Source organism: Sapajus apella, unplaced genomic scaffold, assembly GCF_009761245.1.
Source record: "Sapajus apella isolate SASKATOON/1434 unplaced genomic scaffold, GSC_monkey_1.0 scaffold10, whole genome shotgun sequence".
Classification (NCBI taxonomy): domain Eukaryota; kingdom Metazoa; phylum Chordata; class Mammalia; order Primates; family Cebidae; genus Sapajus; species Sapajus apella.
Genome location: NW_022436950.1, coordinates 3,888,655 through 3,910,910, shown reverse-complemented (window position 1 = coordinate 3,910,910; position 22,256 = coordinate 3,888,655). Strand labels below are relative to the sequence as shown.

The 22,256-nt window shown below is 38.0% G+C and overlaps 1 protein-coding gene across 1 annotated transcript in view; it reads right to left on the bottom strand.

The window, feature by feature from the left end:
* IQCA1 (IQ motif containing with AAA domain 1) overlaps positions 1 to 22,256 on the bottom strand; it is a 170,849-nt gene that overhangs the window by 80,240 nt on the left and 68,353 nt on the right. Inside the window, exons 7-8 of the mRNA XM_032277697.1 lie at positions 20,673 to 20,757; positions 3,919 to 4,044 (exon numbers count right to left, since the gene is read on the bottom strand). Coding sequence (XP_032133588.1) covers positions 3,919 to 4,044; positions 20,673 to 20,757 — 211 coding nt within the window. The remainder of the gene's footprint in view (positions 1 to 3,918; positions 4,045 to 20,672; positions 20,758 to 22,256) is intronic.

Below are 22,256 nucleotides of genomic sequence, written 5' to 3'. Positions count from 1 at the left end.
CGAAGTTAAATCATTTTGAGGCTGGAGTGAATTTAGAGAAGACTCATTAACGTTCATGATCATGTTATGACAGGTCAATACCACTTTAAATCGTTCCAAATGGTCCAACATGTGGCTTGAAAAATAACAGAGAAAGCAGTTGTAAGGATGATTGCATAGCGCTCCATTCCTGTTACTTTTGCTTCTAAAGCCAACGTGGGGTCCACATGACTGTGAGACAAAGGCGGTTGCTTTGGTGTTGAAAGCACCTTTGCAGGACTGCTTTCAGCTTGCAGAGAATGTCCTCCTGGCACCCGCACTGTCTCCTGTTAGAGTGCTTTCCACAGAGCGTTCCTTAACTGCAATGCACAACAATGTTGGATTTAAAACCGAGGACTCAGAAGAAAGACTATTGTTTTACCTGTTGAATTTTGAGAGCTCTGTATATATTCTAGGTGCTAATCCTTTGTCAGATAGATAGGTTATTATCTCCCCATCTGTAGTTTTTATTTTCATCCTCTTCACTGGGTCTTTCACAGAGCAAGTTTTTTGATTTTGATGAGGCCCAATTTATATTTTTTTCCTTTTATGGATGCTGTTTTTGGTGTCCAGTCTAAGACCTCTTTGCCTAGCTCCAGATTCTGAAAATATTTTTCCTACGTTTTAATCTCAAGGATTCAGAGTTTTATGGTTAAGTCCATGACCCATTTTGAGCTAATACTTGTATAAGGTCTGAAGTTTACCTAGAGGTTTGTTTCCTTGCCTGTGAATGAAAGACTAATTTTTAGAACCTCGTATTTGAATGTATTTATTGTGCTTCTCTTTTTTTTTTTTTTTTTTGGTACAGACTGGGTCTCACTGTGTTGCCCAGGCTGGGTGCCAACTCCTGGCCTCAAGTGATCCTCCTGCCCCAGCCTCCCAAAGTGCTGTGATTACAGGTGCGAGCTACTGAGCAGGACAACTGTGCTTTTGTGTATTCTCCTCCACTAGCCCTAAATGGAAGATGAACATCCCAGACGGCTCTGTTTTCTTCTGTCTTTCAGCATCTCAGTGTGGAGGGGCTCCAGATGGATCCAAATAAGGAACTGAAAATGTTCATATTTTAAACATTAAACTGTTTCACCAAGTTTCTTGATGAAAAGCTCAAACACATACAAGATTACTAATCACAGATATTTTATTTAAAAATGGTCTTGTGTACAATTACAGAAATCTACCATGACAATCCTGCTCTTTCTCACTCCACTAGCCCTGCAATAAGTTGGAAATTCACATGGAAAGACTGATTCATTGCGTAATTCAACCGAAACATTCAGCAGTTCTCATGACTTTTTTTGCGCTTATAATACATTTTGTCATATTTATGTTAATTTGTAACTGTCTAATGGACTTGCAAAACTTTTAGCTCTCTACCTGTGCAATATTTAGAAAATAACCTATTTTCCATTTAAAGAGGTTAGTTGAAATAGTCAGATAATCCTATCAATTTTTAAATGTGAGATATTTTCCAAGTTTTCCAATTATGCATACAGAACTGGCAATTGATGAGTGGTCTTATCAAAATACTCAAAGAACAATCACGCAGCTGGGCCCGCTGAGGGCTGGGATAAGCCAGCATCCAGACAAGTTACACAGACCACTTTCCTCTCTCTCCTCCCTTGCCCTCTAGCCATGAGGGATTACAATGCCTTTTGCTATAGGTCAAAATGCCAATTCTCACAAAACTATTTGAATAACTGGTCTCAGGAATGGTTTGAAGTACTCTAGGGTTCATTCCAGAGTAAGAAAGACACTTTTTTCTTTTTCTTCTTCTTTTTTGAGATGGAGTTTCAATCCGTCCCCAGGCTGGAGTTCAGTGGCACGATCTCAGCTCACTGCAGCCGCTGCCTCCTGGGTTCAAGTAACTCTCCTGCCTCAGCATCCCCAGTAGCTGGGACTACAGGCACGTACTGCCATACCCAGCTAATTTTTGTATTTTTTAGTAGAGACGGGGTTTCACCACGTTGGCCAGAATGGTCTTGGTCTCCTGACCTCGTGATCCTCCTACTTCAGCCTCCCAAAGCAGAGTAAGACTTTTAAAAGTCTCTGGAAAAGATAAATCTGATCTCTAAGAAGTGTGGCAGCATAACTTAAATATATCAATTTTTACTAGAGTTGACCATTTCTTCTTTTAATAATCACATTGTCACCATGCAGATCTACATTTATCATGAACAATTTCATTTCTGATTCTGAAGGCTTTCCCCCTTCATTTGCAAGCATTTCATAAATGCTGATGTTCTCAAACTTTGCTTTTTGTTCAAAACTGTTCATCGTTAAGTGACTCTTTAATAGCTAGTTAATAAAATACTTTCACCCAACAAAGACCAGATTGTGTAGCTGGTAATTACAGATTTATATGGAACAAGCTTCACTAACAGCGAATTTTTAATTTGCAAGTATAAAACTCCCTCGTGCATATTTAGAGGAAGAGATTCTTAGAATAAAATTGGAATTCTTCCAATTCTCTTTATTCTTAGGCACTTCTTCAAAATTATCATGTAGAATAAGAGTATGATTTTAAAAATTAACTGTATTCAAGGGGCTTTTATTTTTTTCCCGAACAAGCTAAAACTTCCGGGGTATAGGCAGAAGAATAGGGCACTAGGTGGTCTCCCAGATAGGGTTCCCTGTAAGCACTCAGATGGAGATGCATGTAGGTGGTCTACTGGGAACACCATGCAGAAGGAAGGGAGGGAGGGAAGCAGCCCTAGGCGGAGGGAGAAGCTAAGTTGTGATGCAATTGCAAGAGAGCTGTCAGCTGATCCAGCAGGGAACAACCGAAGCTGGGAGAATCCTTGGAGTTGTCCAGGCAAGGCGAGGGGACTGGGCTTTGGTACTATCACGTGAGTATCCTCGGACTGCTGGGCCAAATGGTATTTCTGGTTCTAGGTCCTTGAGGAATCGCCACACTGTCTTCCACAATGGTTGAACTAATTTACGCTCCCACCAGCAGTGTAAAGTGTTCCTATTTCTCCACAGCCTAGCCAGCATCTGTTATTTCCAGACTTTTAAATAATCACCATTCTAACTGGCATGAGACAGTATCTCCTTGTGGTTTCCATTTTCATTTCTCTAATGACCAGTAATGGTGAGTTTTTTTTTCCATGTTTGTTGGCTGCATAAATGTCTTTAAGGATTCACTCTTCAGAGCTGATTCCGATTGGATTTTGGTCAGCTGTGAAGTAGTATCTGACTGCAACATGCTCTACTTCAAACATAGTCATGTTTTAGGATGAGGCCATCTTCAAGCCTGAGATCTGTTTCCCATAGAAAGAGTTTATGCTGAGAGCACATGGGCCCCGAGAGTGCACCTCTTCTTCAGGCTTCCCCATGAAGACCCCCCAGTTATTGGCAAGCCCACCCGACCTCTGCTTCCAATCCCACCACATGAGGGAAGGAGGGGCCCAATGTGACACTGTGAACTCTTGATTTCCTTTGGTAACAAATACTTCTGTAAAAATACATCCAGATGTCAATGCTAAATGATAAATTTGAATGAACACATTTTGGTTAAATTAGTATGATTATTTTGACTTTCCAGTGTTTACTTGGTTTGTTAAGCATTTTTACTTCTCTCTAACCTTGAGGAAAGACAAGTGGGATAATTTATTTTGAGGAAGAAAAAAATCAAAGCAATCACATATGTGAATAAACGTGTGGTAGTATCTGAATTGTTGAAGCCATGACTGATCCTGATTTATAAGTTATAGAAAATGTGGCAATGGATTGTTGATCAATATTTGAAAATTGAAAACCTGTTGGTAGATAACACGGTTTCTCTAGGAAACAAATGGCTGCAAACCCAACAGATCTGGAAATGTCTCATTGACTCAAAGCAAAAAAGTCACTAGAAAGAAAATGAAATCAGATTTCTAAAATTCAATACAAATATTTTACCTTATTTTCTTCCTTTGTTCCCTTCTTTTGCTTTTTGGCTTTCTTAGGTTGTTTTTCCTTTTTCTTCTTTTTCTTCTTTTCATTTTTTTCTTCTTCTTCTTGCTTTGCAATGATATCCTCAATAACCTAGTGAAAACCAAAACAATCATAGCATTTTCACAGGTCCTTATCAGGAGGAGGACTGTTTTTCCTGTCTGGAAGGAAGTATTCGTGCTGGTCAGTATCACCTCTCTGCCTGGCCCTGGACCCTGCAGGCTGACCCCTTTTGGAGCATGGCAGGGCTCCTGCCGCCATCTACCCTTAGCTGGACTCATAAGTGGGGGGCAGCAGCCTCTGTAGATGGAGAGAGAGTCTGGACACTTCTGAGCCCAGTTTCTTCCCTAATTCCACCCACTCCAGCTCTTGGAGGTTCCACAAACTCTAGGGGAGGTTACAGCTTTCTCCATGTCTCAACAACCCCTGGGTGTGCCAGCCCTGCCCACAACTCGTCGAAATCCAGGGGGAGGATGCCACTGTTTCCTGCCAGGGTCCGATGGCAACAGCCATTCTTGTAATAACTTCCGTTTTCATGAGTTGGTTTATTTCACCAGTGATTTAATTTACATCCCCTACAGTGACAAAAGATCTGTTTTCCTCCTAAATCGTAAAATATTTGTTAAAAAGTACCTAGTTCACATAGGATTAGCACTACTGGAGAATTATTGTAGATTTGTTATAAACCATATAATTCAGTTCAATACAACAGTGTTCACTGAGCACTCACTCACTGCCATAGAGAGCTGTGAATTCCAGGAGATAAAAAGGTGACAATGACAGGACTCACCTTCCTGTTTGGCCCCCGTGGGCGGGGGATCTGTTCATCACTCATCATGTGGCCAAGACAAGTTGCATAAGCTCTCTGAGACTCAGTTTCCTCAGCTCTAAAATGGAGCCAGCATCTCCGTACACGGCACTTAGGATCTGCGAGACATGGTTCTGAGAGCCTCTCACAGACAGACTCCTTTGCTGCTACACCAGCCTTACGGGGTTTGCTGTTCTTGTCCTATTTTATGGATGAGGGAACTGGGATACTCAGAGTGCAGTATCCCGGCAGGGACACACAGCTGGTGAGTAGCTGAGCTGGGATTCTGCAGGCACTAACCAGGACGAATTTCATAATGTAGAGAGAAAGGAGGCAAGACGCAGAACACACATCAACTTACTCCATCGTGCAAAATGTGCAGAGTGAAACCAACAATCCATACTCCGGTCTCAGGTACATACACATGTGGTCAAAGTGCAAAGGAATGTAACGGAGTGACATGCTCCAAATTTAAGTACAGCCATTGCCTCTGAAAACGGAGCAATTAAAACAATTGGGGATGAGGAGACAGGGACTATATCGTTTTACCCTAGTGTGGAGTAAGGTGAGAGGTGAAGCGTGTGCTGTGCACATATTTGACAATGCAAAAATGATCTTTTCCCAGCCTGTGCAATGTGGCAAAACCCCATGTCTACAAAACATACAAAAAATTAGCCAGGTGTGGTGGTGCACATCTGTAGTCCCAGCCATGTGGGAGGCTGAGGTGTGAGGATTGCCTGAGCCTGGGAAGTAGAGGCTGCAGTGAGCTATGATCCAGCCACTGCACTCCAGCCTGGGTGACAGAGTGAGATCCTGCCTCAAAAAATGAAGCAACACAGAACAAACAAACAAACAGAGGCTCACCATTGCTCACAGAATCAAGGTGTGGCTGCCTAGGTCTTCATTGTACTGGAGCACTTGGAACACAGACCTTGTCTGAACGTTAGAAACTGCAAAACTTTCAGAAATGTAAAGGCTTAAAAAAAAGTCTCATATGTAAAATATGAGCAACTTTAAAAAGGATGACATCCTTATTTGTAAAGTATACATTTCACTGTGGCCTTATCAGGTAAGCCTTTTAAAGTCTTATCAATTAAATGGTTTATTTCATCTCTCTCCTTTTATAGTTTATTAGTTTAAATTTTTGAGTATCGTATTTTCGTGGTTCATAATTCAAAGATTATGAAAGACTAGCTATACATACATACAGTGAAAAGTTTCCTCCCCATACTATTAACTAGCCAAGAAGATCCACTTTCTCTTTTTATTTTTTATTAAGACACAGTTGACAAATTTAATATATTTACAGTATACAACATGATGTTTTGATATACGTACACATTGTGGAATGATTAAATCAAGCTAATTAACATGTCCATCACCTTACATACTTAGCATTTTTTTGTGTGTGATGAGAACATTTAACAATCTATTTTCTTAGCAATTAAAAAAATCTATGATGCAGTATTGTTAATTATAGTCACCATGCTGGACAATACATGTTCAGAACTTTTTCCTCTCCTGCCTATTGGAAACTCTGTACCCTTTGACCAACATCCCTGATCTTCCCCTCCCATCCCTGGTAATCACTATTCTACTCTCTGCTTCCATAAGTTAATGAGATCATGCAGTATTTGTCTTTCTGTGGTTGGCTTACTTCACTTAGCATAATGTCCTCGAGGTTCATGCGTGCTATCACAGATGACAAAAATTTCCTTCTTTTTTAAAGCTGAATAGTGTTCCATTGGGTATATATAATACATTATGTTTATCCATTCATCCACTGAAGAACACTGAGGTTGCTTCCATATCTTGGCTATTGTAAGCGATGCTGCAGTGAACATGGGCATGCAGACATCTCCTTGAAGCACTGATTTCAATTCCTTTGGATACATACTCAGTAGTGGGATTGCTGGATCATATGGTAGTTCTATTTTTCATTTTTTGAGGAACTTCCACACTGTTTTAACATAATGGCAGTGTTAATTGACATTCCCACCAATAGCATACAAGGGTCCCCTTTTCTTACATTCTTGCCAACACTTGTTATCTTTTGTCTTTTTGAGAGCAGCCATCCTAACAAGTGTGAGGTAATATCTTATTGTTTAATTTGCGTAGGTCTGTGGCGTTGAGCATTTTTCTGTATACATGTTGACCATTTGTATGTCTTCTTTTGAGAAATGTCTATTCATGTCCTTTGCCCAATTTAAATTAGGTTGCTTTCTTGCTATATCATTGTTTAAATTCTTTATATATTTTGGATATTAGTGTCTTATCAAATGTATGGTTTGCAAATATTTTCTCCCAATTCATAGGCTGACTCTTTTGTTTTCTTGCTGTGCCGAAGCTTTTTAGTTTGGTGCAATCTCATTTACCTATTTTTACTTTTGTTGCCTGTGCCCTTGGGGTCATATCCGGAAAAATCACTGCCCAGACCGATGTCATGGAGCTTTCCCCTGTGTTTTCTTTCTTTTTATTTTCCTGGAGTCACACTAAAATTTGTACCAATAACTTTGTTTTCTTACAGTAGTTTTATAGTTTTTGGTCTTTTGTTCATGGCTTTCATTCATTTTGAGTTGATTTTTGTATATGGTGTGAAATAAGGGTTCGATTTCCTTGTTTTGCATGTGAATATCCAGTTTTCTCACACCATTTATCAGAGACTTATCCCTCTTCCATTGTGTGTCCTTGACACCTTTGTTGAAAATCCGTTTGCTGTAGTGTGTGGGTTTATTTTTGGGTTCTCTGTTCTGTTCCATTGATCTATATGTCTGTTTTTATTCTAGTATCATGCTGTTTTGCTTTCTGTAGCTTTGTAATATATTTGGAAATCAGGAAGTGTGATGTCTCTAGCTTTGTTCTTTTAGCCCCAGATTTCACTGGATATTTGAGATGTTTTGTGGCTCCATATAAATTTTACAATTACTTTTTCTATTTCTGTGAAAAAGGATCACTGAAATTTTGATAGTGATTACACTGAATCTAGAGATCACTTTGGGTAATATGCACATTTTTACAACATTAATTCTTCCAATTCATGAGTACAGGATATCTTTCTATTTACTTGTGTCCTCTTAAAATTCTTCCACCCATATTTTGCAGGTTTCAATATGCAAATCCTTCACCACCTTGATTATATTTATACCTACCTTTTTAAAATGTTACTATAAATGGGATAGTTTTCTTGAGTTCTTTTTTTGGAGGGTTTATTGTTAGTCTATACAAATGCTACTGATCTTTTGTTTGTTGATTTTGTATTTTGCAACTTTACTAAGTTTGTCAGTTCTAATAGCATTTTTAGTGGAGTCTCTGGGGTTTTCTTTTTAAATTTTTTAAAAATTTAATACAGACAGTGTCTCACTATGTTTCCCAGGCTATTCTTGAAAACCTGTGCTAAAGTAATCCTCCCACCTCAGCCTCCCAAAGTGCTGGGATTACAGGCGTGAGCCACCAAGCCTGGCCTCTGGGTTTTTCTATATGTGAGATCAGGCTGTCAGAAAACAGACAATTTCACTTCTTCTCTTCCTATTTGATTGCCTTCTATTTCTTATTCTTGCCTAATTGCTCTGGCTAGCACTTCTGAACTAGGTTGAATAAAAGTGGCAAGAGTGGGCATCCTTATCTTGTTCCAGATCTTAGAGGGAAAATCCAGATTTTCACTATTGAGGATGACGTTAGCCGTAGGCTTTTCATACACAGTCTTTATTATGCTGAGTAAGTTCTTCTCTGCATAATTTGTTGAGTTTTTATCATTAAAGTGTCCTGAATATTGTCAAATGCCTTTTTTGCATCTATTAAAATGATCATATGATTTTTATCCCTCATTATGTTAATGTGGTGTATTACACTGCCTGATTTGGATAGGTTGAACCACTGTTGTGTCCCAAGGATAAATCCTGCTTGATCATGGTCAATGATCCTTTTAATGTGCTCTTGAATTTGGTCTGCTAGTATTTTGTTGAGGATTTCTGCACCTATGCTCATCATCAATATTGGCTTATAATTTTCTTTTATTTCAATGTCTTGTCTGGCTTTGGTATCAGGTTTGTGCTGGCCTCATAAATGAATTTGGAAGTATTTCTTTCTCTTCGATTTTTGGGAAAAATTTAAGAAGCATTGGTATTAGTTCTTTACATGTTTGGTAGAATTCGCACAAGAGGCCATCTGTTCCTGGGCTTTTTGTGGGAAGGATTTTGATTACAGATTCCATTTCTCCACTCATTATGATTTTCTATTTTTTCGTGATTAGTCCCATTGTATGTTTATAGGAACTTATCCATTTCTTCTAGGCTAACGAATTTGCTGCTATACAATTATTCATAGTAGTCTCACGATCTTTTGTATTTCAATGGTATCAGTTGTAATATCTCCTCTTTCATTTGTAATTTTATTTGTCTGACTCTTTTCTTTCCTAGTCTAGTTAACAGTCTGTCAACTTTTTATTTTTCCAAAAACCAACTTTTAGTTTACCTTTTCTATTTTTTTTTTTTGAGGCTCTATTTCATTTATTTTTGCTCTAATCTTTATTTCTGTCCTCTACTAATTTTGTACTTATTACTAGTTTGTTTTTCTTTTTCTGGTTCCTTGAGGTATAATGTTAGGTTGTTTGAGATCTTTATTCTTTTCTGGTGTAGGTATTTATTGCTATAAACTTTCATCTTAGTACTGCTGTTGTTGCATTTCACAGGTTTAGTATATTGTGTTTCCATTTTTATTGGTTTCAAGACATTTTAAAGTTTACCTTTAAATTTCTTCTTTGATCCATTGGTGGTTTAGGAGCATGTTGTTAATTTCCACCTATTTGTGAAATTTCAAAGATTTTTCCTTTTATTGATTTCTGGTTTCACACCATTGCAGTCTGAAAATATATGCTTGATATGATTTTCATCCTTTTAAATTTGTTTAAGGCTTGTTTTGTGGCTGAATATATGACTCATCCTGGGGAATGTTCTATGTGCATTTGAAAGCAATGTATATTCTCCTGCTGTTGAATCAAATGTTCTGTATATGTGTATTAGGTCCATTTAGTCTAAAGTGTAGTTCAAATTCATTGTTTCCTTATTGCTTTTATGTTTGAATGATGTTTCACTGTTGAAAGTGAGGTATTAAAATTCCCTACTATTATTGTATTGTAATCTGTCTCTCCCTTCAGATCTATTAATATTTGTTTTTCATTTTTATGTGCTCTGATGTTTGGTACATGCATATTTGCAACTGTTATCTCCTATTGATGAAATGATCCCTTTAGAATTATATAATGATCTTACTTGCCCTTTTTTACAGTTTTTGACTTAAAGTATATTTTGTCAGATATAATTATAGCTACCCCTGCTTTCTTTTGGATGCAATTTACATGGAATATCTTTTTCTATCCCTTCACCTTCATTTTATGTGTGTCCTTAAAGGCAAAGTGACTCTCTTGTATACAGCACACAGTTGGATAATTTTTAAAAGATCCATTCATCCACTCTATGTCTTTTGATTGAATAATTTAATTCATTTACATTTTAAATAATTATTGGCAGGAAGAACTTATTGCTGCCACTTTGTTAATTACTTTCTGATTGTCTTGTAGATTCCTTTTTTCATTTTGTTCTGTTATTATTTTCCTGATTTCATTAGTTTATTTTTATTGTCTTGTAATTTGTTGAAGTTCTTGAGAATACTTATTTTGAATTCTTTGTCATGTAATTCATGGATCTCCAACTCCTTACGGTCAGTTACTGAAAGTTTATTGTGTTCCGTTGGTGGTGTCATGTTTCCCTGATTCTTCATGTAGTCTATGAATGAGTCTGCACATTTCAAGAAGTAGTCACCTCTTTCAGACTTTATGGACTGGCTCTGGAAGAAAAGACTTTCACCTGTGGGCAGCAGGGTGGAAGGACAGAGGGATGCTGGGGGCACCAGAGCAACAGGTCTAGCGGTGTGAAGTACCAAGTGTGGGGGCATGTGGTGGCTCCAAATCTGGGAGAGCATTGAGTTTTGCCATCTCAAGCAGCTGGAGTCTTTGATGTTGGCATCTGCATAGTTTTTGTGGCTGGGGCCAGCTGCAGGTGTACATGTGGCAGTGGGGGCCAGCAGCTTGCATACACATAACTGCAGAGGCCAGCTGCAGGGCAGCAACACCATCTGTGTGCATAGGCAGCTTCAGACTGAGCTGGAGGGGAGCATGCACATCTAGCTACAGTGGCCAGCTTTTGGAACAAGCACAGTGTGGGGACAGGCGCTGGTGGACATGGCAAGCTGATTATGCTCACTTAGTTGCGGGGGCCAGGCTAGCAGCTATTGCAATAGCCTGGCTACAGGAGTCTGCCTTGAGTGTATGCAGTGGTGGGATTGAAGTCTATGATAGGGGGCTCCAAGGTTGTTTTCTGGCATGCATGCAGTAGCTGCTCTGGGTCCCTGGCCCAGAGCACCTGTGGAGGCAGTAGCTGGGGTGGTTTCAAGAAAGAGGTGCAGTGACTTAGGCACCTGGAGAACATGAGGGCCACTGGAGTGGGTCGCTGGGCTGGGGTCACTGTGGTAGAAGCAGTCATGTGGCTCTGGGTGGCTCAGGGAGCGATGGGTAGAAGACTCAGGCACCTGGAGACTGTGAAGGTGCAAAGAAATGCAATGTCCTTAGTGGTGAATGCTGAAGAAGGTCCACTGCTTCTGTGCAGGCAATTGGTTTCCTCAACTGTGAAAACTGTAGAGCTCTTTGCAGAATATGCTGCTGGGGTTCATGATAACAAACCCTGGGCCGGGCGCACTGGCTCACATCTGTAATCCCAGCACTTTGGGAGACCGAGGTAGGCGGATTACCCAAGGTTGGGGGTTCGAGACTGACCTGACAAACATGGAGAAACCCCGTCTCCACTAAAAATACAAAATTAGCCAGGCATGGTGGCGCATGCCTATAATCCCAGCTACTCAGGAGGCTGAGGCAGAAGAATCACTTGACCCAGGAGGCGGAAGTTGCAGCAAGCCAAGATCGTGCCATTGCACTCCAGCCTGGGCAACAAGAGCAAAACTTCGTCTCAAAACACACACACACACACACAAACAAACAAACAAAAACAAAAATCCTGAGGGGTCCTCTGTAGTGAAAGTTGCAGGTGGTTGTGTGGTGGCCCTTGAGGGCTGCTGAGTTCCTCAGCAGAGATCTGCTGGAGTCTTGGGCTAAGCAGGCTACTGGGCTTTGTGGTGACTCCCAGCATGAGGCTATCACAATAGACTTGCTAAAAAGTCAACCCAAATACTTTGGATATGCTTCCAAAGACATTTTATGTACATACATGCACCTATACATATATCACACACACACACACACACACACACACACACACAGAGCATACTAACCTTCTTGTGTTATGTTGCCAATTGTGTAGGTGAAAAACAGTATGTCATTGGTGGTTTCTGGTTTTTTTTTTTTTTTTTTTTTGAGACAGAGTTTCGCTCTTGTTACCCAGGCTGGAGTGCAATGGCGCGATCTCGGCTCACCACAACCTCCGCCTCCTGGGTTCAGGCAATTCTGCTTCAACCTCCTGAGTAGCTGGGATTACAAGCACGCGCCACCATGCCCAGCTAATTTTTTGTATTTTTAGTAGAGACGGGGTTTCACCATGTTGACCAGTATGGTCTCGATCTCTTGACCTCGTGATCCACCCGCCTCGGCCTCCCAAAGTGCTGGGATCACAGGCGTGAGCCACCGCGCCTGGCCCAAGGTGTCTCGTTTTTAAAACCAATACAAAATTTATTTTGCCTGAACTCAGTTATAATAAAATCTTCCAAGTGCACACAGATGTACACATGTAAACACACAAATGCACATTATAAACATCAATTTGTCATTTATACAAATGTTAGCATATTATACACACTGTTCTTGTTCTGCATTTTCACCTAATAATATATCTTGGCCATCTTTCCTTGGTGGTACATATAGAGCTTCATGGTTCATTTTTTACAGGTGTATTGTAACACTTTATTTGTCCGTTCCCCTACCAAATGAGATTGAGGTTATTTTTAATCTTTTGCTATTACTAAGATTGTTGCCACGAATAAATGCATGCAAATATCACTTTGCAGGTGGTCAACATATCTGCAGGATAAATTCCTTAAAGTAAAAATACTGGATCAAGTGTATGCACATTTGTAATACTGTTGAACTTCCCATCATGGGTTGTGTCCATCCACCCTTCTGCCAGCAGTGTAGGCGAGGGCCAGTGTCTGCATATGCTTGCCATAGTGCATCTTGTTTGCCCGTGGCATGAGTGAAAAATGTAGTTGTTTTGTTTTTTTCAAGAAGCCAATACTGAATTTATTTTGCGCCTGCTCATCAACTCGAGCAAAATCTTCCAAAGTTAAAAAAGTACTTTACTGCCTATTAAGTCAGTCGTCATTTTTTTTTTTTTTTTTTTTGGCCTCAGAGCCAAATCTGGCCTGGTGTCTGTTTCTTTTTTCAAAATATAATTTTATTGAAGCATATAGTATACTCACCCATTTCAAGTGTACAATTCAATAGTTTTTCAGCAAGTATATCAAGTTGTGTTGCACTACCATAAATCAGTTTTAGAACATTTTTATCACCCCAAAATGATTCTCTCATTTCCATTAATTACTAATCCCTTTTCTCTTTCCTTCCTACATGTATTAGTCCATTCTCGTGCGCCATGAAGAAATGCCCAAGAATGAGTAATTTATAAAGGAAAGAGGTTTAATTGACTCACAGTTATGAATGGATGGGGAGGCCTCAGGAAACTTAGAATCGTGGTGGAAGGGGAAGCAAACATCCTTCTTCACATGGCAGCAGGAGAGAGAAGTGCTGAGCAAAGGGGGAAAAGCCCCTTATAAAGCCATTAAATCTCGTGAGAACCTACTCACTATCATGAGAACAGCATGAAGGTTACAGCCTGCGTGATTCAATTGCCTCCTAACAGGTCCCTCCCATGAAAAATGGGTATTATGGGAACTACAATTCAAGATGAGATTTGGGTGGGGACACAACCAAAGCATATCACCAAGCAAGCACTAATCTACTTTCTGTATCTACAAGTTTACTTTTCCTGGACATTTCATATAAATGGAATCATATAATAGTCTATTGTGTCTAGTTTCTTTCACTTTGCATAATGTTTTTGTATGGCATAATGTTTTAAGTTCATCCACGTTGTAGCATGTATCAGTTGTGTGTTCCTTTTTAATTGACAAATAATTTCAGTTGCATGGACACACCACATTTTACTTATCTATTCCCCAGTTGATATGTATTTAAGTTGTTTCAAATTTTTGGCAATTATGAGTAATGCTGCTATGAACATTCATCTACAAATGTTTTTGTGTGGATGTATGTTTTCATTTCTTTTGGATAGAGTCCTAAGAGAGGAATTGCTAGGTCCTTTGGTAAATTTATGTTTAACTTTTTAAAACTGGCATGATGTTTTCCAAAGTGGCAACATTTTACATTCCCACTGGCAATATATGAGGGTTTCCTTTTCTCCACAGCTTCAACATCTATAATTGCCTTTTTTCAGTATCCATCCTCATGAGTGTGAAACAGCATTACATTTCAGTTTTAATTTTTATTACCCTAATGACGAATAATGTTGAACATCTTTTCATGTTCTTATTAGCTATCCATATATCTTCCTTTGTGAATTGTCTGTTCAAATCTTTTGCCTGTTTTTTGATTGAATTGTTTGTCTTCTTATTTGAGGTGTAAGAGTACTTTGTATTTTCTGAATATAAGTCCTTTAGCAGGTAGATAGTTTGCAAATATTTTCTCCCAGTCTACTTGTATTTTCATTTTCTTAATGGTATCTTTTGAAGTGTAAAAGTTTTGCATTTTGTTGAGGTTCAATTGATCAATTTTGTCTGTCAGTGTAGTTTTAATTTACATTTCTTTTATATGTGTGAGGTTGATTGTCTTTTCATACGCTGAACATCTTTTAGTATGTTTTGAATTCATTTGGGTTTTCTTTTCTGAGAACTGTCTAGTCATATCCTTTTGCTTTTTTTTTTGAATTGGATTATTAATCTTTTTCTTATAGAGCTGCAGGAGTTCCTTACATATTAGAAGAAAGGTCTCTTGTCTGTGATACTCATCACAAATAATTCTCTCAGGGTGTCATCTGTCATTTCCCTTACTCAGGATAATTTTTTCCACGTAGGATTAAACAAATTTTGTGTGTGTGGTTGAATTTATCATTTTTTTTCCTGGTATGATTCCTGGATTTGTACTGTGGTTAGAAAGGTCTTTCCGATTATGAGGTTATGACATATTTCTTTCTTAGCTTCCTTATTCCTTTTGTGTTTTTGTTTTATTTTATAGGTAAGTCTTTGGTTTATTTGGAATCATTCCAGAGTAAGTATAAAGAATTAGGTATCTAATTTTCTTTCTTTCATTTTTTTAGATGACAACCTGGCTCTTCTTATACCATTTCTTTCATTTTTTTCTTTCACATTTGAGATGCTATCTTTATTATATACTAAATTTCCATATGTATTTGGGTCTATTTCTTGAGTTTCTGTTCTTTTTCATTGCTGTGCCTTTTTAGTCTTTTGTCTGTGCCAGTGGGCTCCTAAGAATATGTTTTAATACCTGGCAAAGCTAGTTCCTCCTCATTATGCTTCATTTTCAGAATTCCACTGGTTATTCTTGGTTATTTCCTTTCTACTTAAAGTTTAGTTTGGTCATCCTCCCTGCCTCCTCTCTGCCCAGTGCCTCAATATAATGCCATTGGTATTTTTATTTGTATCATATTATGTTTATAGATGATGTTTAGGAGTCAAGGCATGTATGGTGTTGAGCATTCCCACCTAAGAGCATGGTATGCTTTTCCATTTCTTCACATCCCTCAGGAGTGTTTTAAGTTTTTCTTCACATAGAATGTACATTTATCATTAAGCTAATTCCTGGGCATTTTATCTTTGTATTGTTCCTGTTATAAATGGTCTCTTACATTCTATTTTCTAGCTAGCTACGGTTTGTATGCACCACAGCTATTGCTTTCTACATATTAATTTTGTTATCCCCCATCTCGTTTCTCACATTATTTAAAGTAGTTTTTTAGTTTATTCTCTTTGCTTTTCCAAGTATTGAACGTATGTGAGAAAAGTTATCTCCCCTTTCTGTATCTCTGTGTTCTTTCTCTTGTCTAACAGTGTTTAGTAGTTCCTGCGGGAGAATGTTAAATAATAGTAGTGATAGTGGCCATTCTTGTATTTTTCCTGACATTCATTAGTGGAAATGTTTCTAGTGAATTATTTAAGCATGATAGTGCGTTTTGAACTAAGAAATATTTTATAATGTTCAGCAAGTATCCATCTATTCCAATTTTGTAAAGTTCTATTTTTAAGTATCAAGAATGGATGTTAAGTTTGTAAAATGCCCCTGCAGCCTCCACAGTGACGAGCTTATGGTTTTCCCTTTTGGATTTTTAAATATGATGCAGTGCATTCACAGACATCCTAAACCCAAACCGTTCTTGCATCCTGGACTAATCACCACTGGATTATGGTGTTTTACTAATTTAATGTGGTGCTGGTTTTAGCGTGCTAATACTTTAGTTAAAATGTTTGTGTTAATACTAATAAGGGAGACTGGTCTGTGTTTTTTTGTGTGTGTTCAATCTTTATTGGGGGTTTGGCATCAAGGTTACGCTCATTTCATAAAAAATACTTGTATTATTTTTGTGTTTTATTAATATATATTTGACCCTGTATGTATATTGTTATACTGATAATGCTTGGCCTGCTTTCTACTCATACTCTGACTACAATGGCTACTATTACTGCTACTATTAACGTTACTAACAACTGCTAAGATTTTCTGAAGGGTTTCAATGTGCCAAACTCTGTTCTAAGTACCTCATGTGTGTTGTCTCATCTAATCATTACATCAGTACAGGAAGGTAGGTATTGCTAGTAATCCCCACTTATAGATGAGAAAACTGAATCGGGGGCTGGGGGGAATGAAGCTTGTCTAAGGTTTCAGATCTAGTGTGGGGGAGCTGCGATTTGTAATCATCATGCTATTCTGACTCTTCAATCATCTGCTTTTCAAGGCTAAGCTGCTTTGTGGTCTCCTCTGTTCTCTTTCAATGTGTTAACCAGACATCCTCAATTTTATTTTGTTTCTAGTTTTTAAAATGTTTCTCCTGGACAATTTAGATGTTCTGCCAACATTCTTAATTCTGTAATCACTACCTTTCTAACCGAACATAAAATGTGTGTGGATGCTTGCCATTGACTTTCAAGATACAACTTGTGTCTGGCAATTTAGCTGGAGGGACAACACCTAAACTCGTAAAAAAAAAAGTGAAATAACCCCAAATCAAAACGATAACCGCTAAAGGCAGGGCTTGACAAACTGCCAAATAATAGGGTTGATATTTAGTGCTCATGGAATTCAGTGGAGGAGGCAGGAGTCCTAAGGAGGGCTGAGGCAGGCTTTGGGAGTGGAAGTTGGCTTCTGATGGAGAACTGAAGGAAGAGCACTTCCCATGTGCTTAACCGTGAGGGCTCACGGAAGGGGCACAGGGAGGCCAACAGCAGGATCAGTCATGCTGAGATCGTGAAACCCTGAGTTACAGCCTGGTTTTTACTGTTGCAGAGACCTTCATGTTACTTAACTAATTCCCTGTTAAAGAACATCAGGCTGTTTTCTTTGTCAATGCAATAAACAAGGCAGACGTGAACAGCATTCATGGCAGGGGTCAGCAAATTATGGTGCACGGGTCAGCTCTGGCCTGCTGCCTGCTCATTTTTGAAATGAAGTGTGATTGGAACGCAGCCATGCCCATCATTTACATGTTGTCTATGGGTTCTCTGTTGCCTGTATTAGTCTATTCTCACATTGCTATAAAGAACTGCCTGAGACTTGGGTAATTTATGAAGAAAACATGTTTAATTGACTCACAGTTCTGCATGGCTGGGGAGGCATCAGGAAACTTATAATCATGGTGGAAGGGGAAGCAAGCGTGGCTTACATGGTGGTAGGGGAAAAACAGAGAGAGAGTGAGAGAGAGAGAGAGAGAGAGAGAGAGAGAGAGGGCGCAAAGGAGGAATAGCCCCTTATAAAACCACCAGATCTTGTGAGAATTCATTATTACAAGAACAGTGTGAGGGAAACCACCCCCATCAGGTCTCTCCCTTGACATGTGGGGATTTAAGAGGAGATCTGGGTGGGGACACAGAGCCAAACCATATCAATGCCATATTGGCAGAGTTGAGTAGTTGCCAGCAGAGAATGTATGTGCCACAGCCTAAAATATTTACTGTTTGTTCCTTTCCAAAAAAAAGGATGTTGACTTCTGACCTATGGCAACTCCTCTTATTACTATTTCTTTATTATAAATAAATTATATTTATAATATATATATATTTATATTATATATTATATATATTTATATATTTATGTTATATATTTATATTTATATATTTATATATTATATATTTATATTTATATATTTATATATATATAATATTATAAATAAATTATAAATAAAAAACTTGAACTTCATTTGGGATTTTTTTGGGCCATTTTGCTATTTGAGTTTTATGTAGTTAAATATATGAGCATGGTGTTTGCCTATGGTGACACGCTTATGAAATTTTTCTCCAATTCAAACAATTTCTTTAGTAATTTGTGGTTTAACATTTTTACATGTAAATATTTAATTCATCTGAAATTTGTTTTGTATAATAAGGAAGACTTTACTTGATTCTGCCAAATGATGAGCCAATTATTATTTACTAAATAATATTATTTATTAGGCTGTCCTTCCCCATTTATTTGAAATGTCATCATTAGACTGCTGAATTCTGATATATATACCTGATTCAGCTTCTGAGCACACTATTCTAAAGTCAGACTACTTGAGTTTGAGTCTCAGCTCTGCAACTTATTAAATGCGAATTTGAATTTCTCGTATGCTGGTTCACCATTTACAAGCTTCTTTCATAACATTCATGTGCATGCTTTATCTATTCCTTAGCCTGCCAACTTCTCAAGAGGAAGGACTTTTAATTTGCATATATAATTTGCAGATTTTTTATTTTCAGAGTTTGGAGAAATTAAATGAGTTGACTCATATAAAGTGCTTGCGTCGTACCTGGCACGGAATATTTGCTCAACAAATGTCTGTTTTTTTTGTTATCTGCCCATTCATTTTTCAGCATTGTGGTGTTTTGGCTACTTCATATCTTTATAATTTGTTTTATATCAATATGGAAAGTTTCTTATTATAGTTTTAAATAAACTTTTGGAATATTTCCATGCATTCATTCTTCAGATACTTGAAAATAATTACGTCAATAAAAACTTGTTTTAATTTTAATTGGATTGCTTTAACTTCATAGAATAATGAAAATATAGTGTGTATTTCTACTTTATTGAGTCTTTTTATCCAGATAATTGTTCAGTCTATCCTTCAAGTTTCATTTTCTTCAGTGAGATTTTGTCAGCATAATTCTGGACAATTCTGTATAATTTGTCAATATAATTTCTTGTTAAATTTATTAGGTTTCCTACGGAGATAGGAATGATAAAATTATCACTTTAAAATATTTATCACTTCTTTTCTTTTTCTTGTTTAATTATTTTTTAGAATGTCCACGGAAATATTCACCAATAGTTCTGATAGCAATTATTCTTTTCTTGATTTTGACATTTTTGTCAACAGACTTAACAGTTATATTTCCTTAAGAAAGAAAAAGTTTGGAATTTAATTTAAAAAATCAGAGACTATGTTCTCATGGCTATAAAACTAATATTATCTTTATTAAGAAAAACTAAATAAATATTATTTAACACTTACTATGCACTCAATTCTATGATTTTAAAGAATCGTAAAATAAGGTTCTTGCCCTCAGAAGGTTTATAATCTCATGGAGAAGATAAGCCTTCTGTTCTTTTGTTCAGCAAACATTTGTTGAATGCTTATATATGCAAATTAAAAGTCCTTCCTCTTGAGAAGTTGGCAGGCTAAGGAATAGATAAAGCATGCACATGAATGTTATGAAAGAAGCTTGTAAATGGTGAACCAGCATACTAGAAATTCAAATAAAATGTTGCATGTTTGGAGGCCCCCCTGCATTACAAGAAAAGTATCCACGTGAAGTAGCGCGGGGCAAGTGTCAAATGAGTGAGGTTAATAACACAGAGCTTTAGAGGAAGGGTTAGTCACCCAGGTTATGATGGGCAGTTGGGGAAAATTTTCCTTAGGAGATAAGATAAATTGTCCTTATCGATTTTCACGTGGACAATGCCTCTAATGACTCATCATTGAGTATAATGCAAATCTTCTCTTGGTTTCTATGCTAAATACTGTGAGGCTAAGAAGAATTTTCCTATTCCTAGTTTATGAAGACATTCAAAAAATAGTTTTAGATGTCAGTTTCATCAAATGCCACTGAAGCATCTTTAGAGATGATCAAAGGTGTTTCACTCAAAGAACATTAATAAGGCAAGGAGCTGGGCCTTGACAGGGGAGCAGGCGCTAAGCAGAAGAGCACCCAGAGCTCAGGAAGAGAGAGCATGGCACACTCAAAGGAGCAGCAGCATGAGCCGGGAGCACAGGTGAGTGGACTGCTGGAGCCAAGGGCCTGCCAATGGCGAAGGGCGTAGAGATGAGAGGGAGAGGGTGGCTGGGACCAGAACGTGAAGGGCTCCTGCAGTTGAGCTACTCAGAATTTACTAAGAAAGTGACCTTCACACGTCATCACATCTCCTTCAAAGATAAGATGGGAAAAAAATGAACTCACTTTGAATAAATATGAAAGTGTGTTCATTGCTGAACACTCAAGAGTATTTCCATGTAAATATTTGTAGGAAAATAACCAAAATCTAATAATGCTATAAACTCATTAATTTTAAAGTTTAGAGGACTGTCACTTGATATATTTACATTTTATTTCTCAAGCATATTTGTACCTGTTGTGTGGTCTTGTTAGAAAAAATAATAGCTGACCCTCCTTCTTCAATGTCAGGGTAGTCAGGAAATGTCCCAGTTAAATTCCTGCAGAAAGAAAAAAAATAGCATATTAAAATAGAAATGAAGTCCTCCCTTGTTATATACCCAATTTAATTGATTTGCTTATGTTCATTTAAATGACTGATGGTCATTAATGGCGGGGGGTTCCCTGCAGATCAAGAGCCAGGCATAGTGTCTTCAAGAAGCAGAAGGGACTGATGACATTCAGTAGCAGGTTTCCTTCCTTTAGAGAACTGTTAGTCTGATACAAAGATCTCTCTTTAAAACAGATTGTACTTTTTTCCCTCCTTTTTCTTTTTTAATGTTGAGATGCTGTGTTTAAGAATGAAGACAGAAGCACAAATCATTTCTTCCTGTTTAAAATTAAGGATAAACACAAGATTTTGAAACTAAACAGAAGGACGGAGTTGTCGAGATTACACGATTAGTAATAGTGTGTGAAATACACACCCATGCTTTAGGCTTTAGTTAAGCCTGAGGCCCTGTGTTTTGTGGGTTCCAAATAGTATTATTTTTCCGTAACCACATAATTTCTACATTAAAAAAAAGCAGACTTTGAAATTTAATGTTGAGAATTTCAGAAGGAATAGGTAGGTAATATTCTTAAGAGAAATGGACTTTGACATGAATGTTATATTTACTCTACATAAGGCTACCTGCCAAGTTAGTCCCATTAATTCACAGTAGTACAGAATCTGAGGTTTAGAGGTGACCGCCATGTTTAAAATGACTCTTAAAAAGCTGGTTTTCAAACTTTTGGCCTTAGAAGCCCTTTATATTCTTAACAATTTTTGAGGATCCCAAAAAGTTTTTGCTAGATGAGTTATAGCTATTGATAATTTACTGTGTTAAACATTAAATTTGGCTGGGCACAGCGGCTCATGCCTGTGATCCCAACACTTTGGGAGGCTGAGGTGGGAGGATCACTTGAGTCCAGGAGTTTGAGCCAGCAGTGAGCCGTGACTGCACCACTGCACTCCAGACTGGGTGACAGAACAAGATCCTACCTCCAAAATAAACAAATAATTAAAGCTTAGAGATTCATAAAATATATATTTTAGTACATTTAAAAATAAAGTAAGCTCATTTATGTTAACATAAATAACATTTTATGCATAACGAATATAGTGTCAAACTAAAAGAAAAAACTGGCGAGAAGAGTGTTACCACTTTGCATCTTTTCAAGTCTCTTTCGTGTCTGGCTGAATGGCAACTATCCGGATGCTTGTATCTGTTTCTGCACTCAGCCTGTGGAAATCTGTTGTTCTGGATGAAGTATAGGAAGAAAATCTGTCCTCCCATGGATGAGTTAATAGAACAAGAAGCAGTATTTTAATATCCTTTTTAGCTAACTGTGACTATTCCGCTTTGATCCTACACCACAGCTAGACGAGTCATAGCTTCCTCAAGACCAGCTGTGATGTGGAATCGGAACCTGTATCAACGAACTTTCCCTCCCTCTGTCACGTGAAAATCCCTGGATCTGTCTTGTGCCTGGAACAGGCCTCTGATCCATGCGTGAT